The following is a 9894-nucleotide window of genomic DNA, read 5'->3' as shown; positions in this document are numbered from 1 at the left end:
ACTTATCTGTATTGTAGCTTAAATACAACCTTACTCATTCTCTTATATATCTAATTACACAAAATATGTAATCTTATAATTTCATTAAAATCACCAAATATCATATATTATAATTAAATAATAACTATGATATTGCCTATAAGCAATGGTTATAGAATCAAAATAGGAACTTTGATCACTTTTAATCTCACCCATACTCCATGAATAGCGTTTGATACGAGAATTAATTAGCTGCATCTCATTAGAATTGTACAAAAAACTCAAAGGATGTGAGGTTCTTATAAGAATTGGAAACGATATCATCATTATAGAATTAAAATCCATAAGCAACTGTTATCGTGACAGATATATCGAAACACAAGTTCTTAATGATACACACCATTACCATACAAACACCATATAACAATCAGACAATTGAATGATGAGTCTATTAAAACCAATCTGGTGGGCACTTATTTTTACTTGCCTGAAAGTCGAAACATGCAGAAGATGGACCCGTTCATACCCCGGACCCAGATAACCGCCGCCTTGTGGCATTGGATACGGCCAGCTGACCTAGCTTATCTACTACAGCTTCAGTCGATGCTGATGACATCCGTTCTTGGGCAGGAATGTAATGGCGCATCCATATACCCGTGTACACCTGAACACGATGGAGCACCACATATAAATAAAAATGAACACAAACAAAACCTAGTATATCCCACCCTAAGGTATGGTCGGGGTAGGATGTACACAGACCTTATAGCATCCACAATAGCAAGTTTTTTCCAAAAAAGTGGGACCCACAAGCTTAGGTGGCCAAGCAAGAAGTGGCTTTTTTCTGTCAGGAGCTTACTCATAATCTTATGTGGTAAAAAGCTTTTAGAAAAGCTCAATTGTGGATGCTCTTACCTCAGTCTCGAGAGACGAAGAGGCACCCCCGGCTTGCAAAAGGGTAAGTAGAACAATCAGAAAGTACAACTGAAAGCCATAGATTAGGGGGGAAAGTTCCTTTTTTGTTGAAAATATCGAGCAGCACAAACATTCCACCAAAATTTAAGGGGAGTTGAGAAACAGACCTGTGCAGGCCTCATGATCTTTGTATCAGGGTCATCAAGCGACTCTCGCCAGTGGGATAAATAGCCAGCCATTCGAGGTATTGCAAAGAGAACAGGAAAGAACTCCGTTGGGAAACCCATTGCCCTGTTCCAAGAAAAAGTTAGCACATCGGTAGACATATCTGACATTTAGCCAGCAGAATTGGATGAAAGAAAGATCTCAAGATATACCTATAAATAAGCCCAGAATAGAAATCAACATTCGGGTACAACTTTCGTTTAACAAAGTACCCATCTGATAGTGCAGCTTGTTCCAAAGCAATAGCCACCTGTTGACAGCATATAGTCAATGGATATTCTAAGCTTCGTTGAAGGTATTAAAAATGGACAACTTGAAGAGTAAAGATCTGCATCAGATTATATTTACCGTCTTCTCCTTAACCAAACCAAACCAAATGAACCAGTATAACCCACCCATATGGGGTCCCCCCCCCCCGGGTACACTGAGTATGCAGACCTAACCTATACCAACTGTTTGGTGCATAAACATAGGCTGAAATATGTAATGCTGATAAACAGAAGCAAAAACATATTACAATCATCTTTAAGGAGGTTGTGAATTTTCTACAGCAGCCCACACAACTTGGCAGACAATAAAGTAAATTTGGATTAAAAAAACTTCCCCAACAGGGAAATATTGCATTCTTTAAGGACAGCCCAGAAAAAGAATATTGCATTCTTTTGGGACGGAGTATTTAGTTAGCATGGTTATCAGGAAACTAGGAAACTATAACTTAAACCAATCGAACATTGTGTAAAGCAAAGATGGACTCAAGTATGCTACTCAACAACAATGAAATGTGTCCTACAAGAGACCGAATCATTTATTACTCTCTCCTTAAACTATGTTGAAGAACAGCAAAACGAAACCAAAGTGATAGGTATAAGTATGATCACCACCAGGAAAGATGGGGCATAGGTCTAAATGTAAGAACACGGAAATATCATTATATGAACTCTGAAATACCTCAATTAGGGGATCCCTGCCTACAATTGAGAAAACCTCCTCTGCCAGTTTTTTAATAACCTTCGCTCTGGGATCATAGTTTTTGTACACACGGTGCCCAAAACCTGACATTTTTCTTTTCCTGTGGACATGAACTTGTACATGATCAGGAATCAACCATGGAAAAACACCATCACCAAATTCACACTCAGGACATTTTATGTTAACATCTCAGCGGCAAAAATCACATAAGAATGCTGACCTGTTTTTCACACCTTCAATGAACTCTGGGATATTATCAACAGTTCCTATCTCATTCAGCATCTTTAGGACAGCCTATGACAACAAGATAGCACATGAAAGCTTAATTCTATTTGTAGGTTCATTCAACATGGAACAAAGAAAATTATAGACATAGCGATCAGACAGAACACGAGTAACTACAGATATCACTTGCTCCTTCCATCCCAAAATAAATGTCCACGATGAAAAAGGCTCACAGTTCTAAAAATATGTAATTGTTACATTTTATAGTCAACAAATGACAATTTTACCCTTAAGAATAGAGAGAGTAATGAATTTCTCCATCTCAAAATTAAGGGTAGAATTGGAAAATAGGCACTTACTATTGGAAGTGGACACTTCTTTTGGGACAGTGGGAGCATTTTTTTTGTGGCACCCTATATATGGCTGCTTCACCCAATCTCACCATACCTCATTTGCTCCACCATGGAGAGGGCCATATAGTGCTCCAACCGCTCCGGCAAGAGCCGTGTATACATCGACACCACTGCATGCACATCTCTGGTCATTGTTTGCTATAAAACATAAGGATGCTGCAGTTAATAAGGAAATAAATGCTTACCTTGACGCAAGATGTCTCGCTGCTGCAGTGGAGCAGTTCATCTCATGTTCTGCATGTAATATAAAAAGAATATCGAGGACGCGAGCAAGTCTAGGATTGGGTTTATAAGCCTTGTCGCCTCTGCAAGTACATAAAGCGGATGTCACAATCAGGAAGAGGCGAGCTTACCAAGGACTAGAATTACCAATCAAGATTACTGAAAAGTTGCAAGATGAAAATTATAGAGCAAAATGCATCAACTTGCAACAAAGTTTGGTTTAGTTCTCAATCAATGTAATAAAGTTCCAAAACTTTCTATTATGTGCCAATTTTGACCGGTAACCTGCTGATCTTGTGACATTTGATAACACAGAAACCTGTTTATGAAATGTTTACAGAAGGGTTATGGCAAAGTGGACAATAACCTTGACACCCATGTCATCAAATGTTACAGGAACAATAGGTTACCTATTAAAATGGGTAAAAAAAAAGAAAATTTGAAACTTTGTAACACTAAATAGGAAATCTTGAAATTTTGTCACATTTATTGAGAAAAAAAAATTATTCGTCACACTAAATAGGAACTAAGACAAACTTCCCCAAAATTAAATTAAATCTCTAGTTCAAAAGCAATTTTAGAAGCATATCAGCACCTGGGACAAGTTGTATATATAAATAGTACATAACAAGCTCTAAATAATCCAAGAAAGGATAGTATAACGACAGTTGTAACTATCTAGTCACAAATAACACAGAAAAGTATCATGACAGGACATACAATGAATCTAGCATGTATAGGAAGTTCTCTGAGTAAGAAAGGTTGCTGGAAGGAAGAACAGGAGGCCTCCCAGCCATCCTCAGATAAGCTGCTGCAGCAATAGTTGGTGCCTGAAGATTAATCAATAGCCATAAGCTCAACTAATTGACAAAATATAAGGAATACCCCCTCCCCTCCCATCCCTCCCTTGCAATAAAGGGGAAAAGCAAGAAAAAGGGATGCGGGTGAACTGGTCAACAAGCAATACCTTCCCCAGTATGCGCACTATTTGCTTATCTCGCACTGGTTTAGACTTGTACAGATCTTGACCCTACATCAATAAAGTAAGATTGAGAAGAAACATAGAACTTCGAAATTACTCTGAGCAAAATCTCCAATAGCATTTAAAGTTGACAATCTGGTTGAAGTAATGTCACAAGGTCCATCAAGCAAGAAAATGTTACAGCAAGGGTCCTCCATCTCTGTTATTATCATCATCATGCAAGAAATGTTGTATGTATATTGCTGAATAAGAAATCAGGATAAGGGGTTTCTCTAATAATCACGGGATAAAATTCAGCCTACTCATTCAGTTCCTTCGCCTGAATTTGATGGTGCAGTAAATAAAGTTTGTTGGTGGAGATGAAAATTCTGTGTTATGAAGACAAAATTTAAAGAACTTGAAACTTGCAACTCGAAGTAACGATCTTCAACATCAATCAATCATTTTGCATTAAGAAAAAGAAACTGTCAGATTGAACAATTTTGAACAAGAGGTTCAAGACCTATGTAAGATTACTTGATGAAGCGATGGTACAAGTTCTCACAAGCAATGCTGCCCAATAACAAATGTACCATTCCCTCGGCCCCAAAAAGGGTCCACTTCAGAATCTGGTTATAGAAATTTTTTTGGAGAACCTAACACATGATTGGGTATGATCAATACAATGTTTCTTTGTCCAATCTTCAAAAAAGAAGAATAATTTAGGAACATCAAATTTAGCTTGATGTTAAATTTTTTAACCAAACATTCTTTTGAGAAAAAGAAAAGAAATATGAAGTGGACTCTTTTCTGGACAGAGTAAGTAGTTTATATTGTACATGGTTTCCATGCAAAATTGTCCAATCTGCATTTCTAAAATGTCCCAAATTATGACCATAATTTCTTTCGCTCCTGTTAGAGTAAGGACTACAGCCTGTACTATTGATCCCACTGTTATGCCAATTCCCTTTTCCCATTTTTGCAAGGTGATTACATGATAAAAATGGCAAAATAGCACAAGTGTATGCCATGAAAAAGACGTGTGACATGCTTGTTTGTTTTTTCCCCACTCATAAAAAGATTTTACTCCATATGTTGGCCGAATACGATTTCTCAGTTTAAAGCGTCATGCTCCACAGGTTGTATCTAACTTTCTGCTATCTGACAACACTGCATGGTTCAGCACATCATAAACTTACAAGGATGGGAAAGAAAAAAGTAGAGATTGTATCAACTCGGTTAATTATATGTTTACATGATCCAGAGTGCAGCTCAATGCACCACATAAACCAAACATGGTACTTATGACATCTACCATGTTTTGCACATCAAGGGAATGTGAACCATCTGTATATGAAAAAGCAAGTCCTCTATAATGCAGTTTATGTGGAAATCTGAATATGTTCAAAAGAGAGATTACTTACTCTAAGAGCAGGGTTTGCATCGGGATGAAATACAGAAAGGGCACTCATTGCACTGACCAGAACACCCATTGGATGAGCATCATGAGGCATGGCATGTATAATATCCTGCCACAGAAGTATTATGTTTTTCAGAGAATAAGTTAATCCACTTCCTAATTATTAATTGTAAGCTTATAACTTTTGAAGCTGAACGTATTTTGTTATGTAAATAATGATTACATCAGTTATTCTAAAACCTAGTCATAATCAGCCAAGCATCTTTCAAGACAAGTATAAGGATTTTTCAGGTAAGTGATTTCAAATTTGGAACTTTGCTTCCTGCATGCCAACTTCGACACCCTTTCTCTATGCACACAAAGAAGTAAATGGTGGACTCAAGCACACATTTTGGCAAGAAACTAGACTTGAGAGTGGAGAAAATAGATGCCAAATGCAAACAAAAACAAGGCCCTATATGTTATCTCCACGGTGAATATAGTGGTAATTAAGTATATAGCTTGTTTAACAGGACAGGATATGTGAATCAAATAACTGATCCATAATCATAACCGTTGATCTTTAAAGGTGCATGATAAAGTCCTTAAAATAGGCAGAACAATACATGATAAGGTTTAAGTGATCAGTTTTTTAATTACAATGAAGTTCCACTCAACTCACTTCTAGCATGTGATTAAAACCGCTACTTACAAATATTTCATCAAAAGCACATATCAATAATAAATTGGATAATTATAAGACTGAGCATAGATGAAAAGTAAACATCCTGATAATAAGGTATTTACCATCGACTACTTTGGAATAAAGGGCATGAATATGATGAGACCTCTTCTCTCCATAAGGGTCATTACGTTGGAAGTTATCCTAGATTACCATACTTTTTTGGAGGTAAACTATAATTGCATTTGTTAGAATTATCGCCTAAAAGATACTGTGATGACATCAAAAGCTAACAACTAAATTAACGTTTGAAGAACCTGAAAGCAAACAAAAATATATGATAATCCTGAGATCATGAAACATTATCCAATCAACCAACCATGCATCATTGAGTTATGGCTTAGAATATCTGTTACCAAGGAATACATACATCATCAATAAGAGGTTTTTGTAATTATTTTCATCTTCTGAAAATATTTTCCTAAGTAGGTTGGTTATGGGGCATACTGGAGATGGCATACAAAACTAGATGCTTATAAAGTATGATTCATAGACTCATAGCGAACACCTGTCTAGAGAGTAAAGAAGAATTCAAAAATTCATAGTCCACATGCATAACTTTCTCATAAAAGAAAGATATGCATTATGAATCCTACAATAAACACTATTTGTAGAAACATGCAAAACAATTGTTTAAAGACTTGCACAACAAAGTCATCATAACAACATATGTGAAGTCTTCATGTTCAAAACATAATGGATATGTTCTCAAATTTTCATAAAACATTAAATCCAGAAATAAACTCCCTTCATTCGTAAATATAATATATAAATTGACTTTATCACACTTGGTACTTGAGAATCAGCAGTAGTCGATCAAAATTTTGTTGCCATAAAGCTCAGTGTAGTCATCACATAATTCTCCACAAGTACAAGTAATCACATAAGTCTTGTAATTGAATGTAGTGACCTTCAAAGTATATCTCTTCTGGACTTATCAGAGCAGTTTTTAGATAGGTACTCCAAAGCTTAACATGTGTAGCAGTCAGCACTATGGTACATCTATTATAATACCTATTTATTGAATCTGCTATATCAGAGGATTTTAAAACGTAGCAACTGAATATATTCTATCCTAAGTGGTAAACAAAGATTGAATGTGAAACCATCTTACCAAGATTCCCTGTGGAACAGCTGAATGTTGTGCTACAGTAAACTCCCAGTCTGCTAACTGGCTCTGAGAAGGTAAGTTCCCATACACTGCAAAGAACAATCATTAGTGAACTAAAAGTAGTCAAGGACATCAATAACAAAAAAGGTTATGGAAACACACAAAGTCCAGAATATTCTGAAATCTGAATATATACACACACATCGAACAGTAGTCATTAAGTTTCTAGGAACCATTGATACTCATACACTTGAGTTGGCAGGTAACTATGTGAAACCTGTGCTGCTAAAGTTCTCAATAACCTTATCAAGCTCCTATATTGCCTAAGCATGTTTGATGATGGAGATGAACCCAGTCTAGCCAACCATTTGGCAGCTCAAAATTTTGACTTGAACCGTTACCTAATAATCTAACCTTGTTTTCAAGCTGGAACAAATGAGCTCAATGAAAATAGCAATTTGACCATGTTGACCTAATTGTATTGATGAACTTGTTTTATCGGCTTGAGCTCTGAATGAACTTTTAGCAAAGCAAGCAGTAGCCAAGTTCTACAATGTGACTTGATTTATTTGAGCCCAATGATGTCGTTCAAAGCAATGCCAAAAGTTATTCATATCAGTTGGCTGCCTACACAGATATACATACACACTGGCACCAAGTTGCCATGCATTTTTGAGAAATAAAAGAGAAACGCATACTTTAAATGGGTTTGCTCTTGTTTGATACACCCTAATTGGATAGTATTAGGATGTATCTGTACCTAACGCTTTATGTCCGTACGAACAAAGAAACTTCATATATGAATATTATATTACATAGAGAAACTCGCATCTTGCAAATAATTTGCAATGGTTAACTAACCAACTCACACAAATATTACAAACAGAAACTCCATGTGTTCTACAGTAAAACTTGAATATAGATGTAGACCTCTCACAGTTACATGGATCATTAATCTTTGTAAATTTTGCAATTGAAACACTTGTTGCAGAAAGGATGGAGTGTAACATATAATACACAGTGAAATTTCAATACAAGCAGCTAATAAAACAAAGGATGGATGATACAAGTTTGAGATTGTATTCATCAATTTTTTTGTGCATCTAAAAGTGAATCTACTACAAACATAGCAGAGGCATGAGAAAGAGGACTTACATAAAAGATAGGCTACATCTAAGAACGAACTACTCTCGGCCAACTCTTCAATTGGGTAGCCTCTGTATCTTAGGATCCCCTCATCACCATCTATGTAGCAGATTGACGACCGAACAGGGGCTGTGTTAAGGTAGCCAGGATCATAAAGCTTCAGACCCTTATCATTGTTTCCTGTTGTTATCTGTAACAAGTCATACACACATTTAACTTCAGCTCACGGTAGCCTTAGTCTAAATCATTATCGATACACGATGACCATATACAACAGAATACACATTTGAACAAATAGAATGAAATTTATCAACTGTTTTAAAGTAGAAATACATGATCACACACCAATCCAAAAATATTGAAAGGTTCATTCCCAATCTTGCATTCTTTCACTTTTCTTCATTTGTCAATGAACATATTATGCTTTGATCCATTTTCCTTTCCACATGTCTTGCATGCTCAACCATAGGCTTCATTTATGTTCATTATGAATTTTATCGAGGACACAACTGATCATATAGACTATGGTACGATCATAAAATGTTTCATTATATGTAACCCACGAAGCCTCTTCCTCTTCTGTTTCAACCGAAATCCTTCCTACTACAATCGTTCTCATACCAGTATACCAAAATTTTACACAATTCCGGGCGTCTATTGATGAAATTGTCAGCATCAGAAATAATTTTGTACTACGGTTAGCTAAGGTGATACAACAAAACGATAAGATTTTCTCACCCTGTTACACCTTTTGATGTATGTTTAGGGGCAATTTCGATTCAATTGTGATATAAAACTTGTAGTTAATATTTCTCCACAGATCCTACCATCTGATTGCAAGAAAATCTCTAACCAATTCGATCAGTTACATCCAAACTCGTGTTCTTTGGAAAACCCCAAAACGCACAAGGATCACAAAGCAAAACCTAATCAGACTTCACAACTAATAATTCAATTAAGCAAAATCAAATTTCATAAAACTTTGTTTACCTTCTTCAAGTCGGTGGCTCTGACGGTACCTTCCTCGGAAACTTGAACCCTATACTTCTTGCCAGTTCTTTCATCGGCGATCGCCAACGAACCCTTCAAATTTGGCGGTGGCGCCACAAAAACCTGAGCTGAGGTGCATGACGACTCAAGAACAGGTGTAAAAGCACTGGATTCAAGACAAGCAGAAAGATGTGCTGATAAAACAGCCAACCTCCCACGAGCAACAACACTCGAGTCGTCTGCTACTTGGACTCCCATTTCAAGAAAATTCTAATGCTAAACCTCAATTTTGATGCCCAAATCGACTGTTTTCGTACGTTATATAAACACACACAGAGAGAGATTGCTTGCAAACCAAACTTTAATACTCCGATTTTTTTATACTATTCCTAGGGAACGATAACATTGACAAAATAGATTTATCTTTATCTTGAAAGATCGGACTTTTCTTCTCAATTTCTTTCCTTTTTTGGGTTTTCATCGTTTATCATTTTACTTGTTAAATTTCTGATTGGATCCGGGTCCATTCACAATGCCCGTTTGAGTCTATCGAATATAGATATGAATGATACCCATCAATTGATTAGAAATGTCGAT

General features: G+C 36.3%; 1 protein-coding gene across 1 annotated transcript; it reads right to left on the bottom strand.

The window, feature by feature from the left end:
- Window positions 1–282: 282 nt before the first annotated feature.
- Window positions 283–9707, bottom strand: LOC112524219 (citrate synthase, glyoxysomal-like). Its single transcript, XM_025133952.1, has 13 exons — window positions 9298–9707; window positions 8317–8497; window positions 7165–7250; window positions 5334–5438; window positions 3916–3978; window positions 3669–3778; window positions 2912–3031; window positions 2761–2836; window positions 2309–2382; window positions 2068–2188; window positions 1272–1369; window positions 1062–1185; window positions 283–643 (listed from the first exon to the last, which is right to left on the bottom strand). The coding sequence occupies exons 1-13, from the start codon at window positions 9553–9555 to the stop codon at window positions 500–502; spliced, it is 1560 nt and encodes a 519-aa protein (XP_024989720.1). The 5' UTR covers window positions 9556–9707; the 3' UTR covers window positions 283–499.
- Window positions 9708–9894: the final 187 nt, after the last annotated feature.

The sequence above is a fragment of the Cynara cardunculus genome, assembly GCF_001531365.2.
Source record: "Cynara cardunculus var. scolymus isolate 2C chromosome LG 13, CcrdV1, whole genome shotgun sequence".
Lineage (NCBI taxonomy): Eukaryota > Viridiplantae > Streptophyta > Magnoliopsida > Asterales > Asteraceae > Cynara > Cynara cardunculus.
Note: the sequence above shows the minus strand (reverse complement) of the source record. Positions and strands in the feature narration are given on the sequence as shown.

Excerpts from the sequence above, each read along its gene's own strand:
- LOC112524219 (XM_025133952.1), bottom strand. The coding sequence starts at position 9,555 with ATGGGAGTCCAAGTAGCAGACGACTCGAGTGTTGTTGCTCGTGGGAGG. Across the intron at positions 3,979-5,333 it reads ATGCAAACCCTGCTCTTAGA|GGTCAAGATCTGTACAAGTC; the intron begins GTAAGTAATCTC and ends TTATTGATGTAG. Across the intron at positions 1,370-2,067 it reads GCAGGGATCCCCTAATTGAG|GTGGCTATTGCTTTGGAACA; the intron begins GTATTTCAGAGT and ends TGCTGTCAACAG.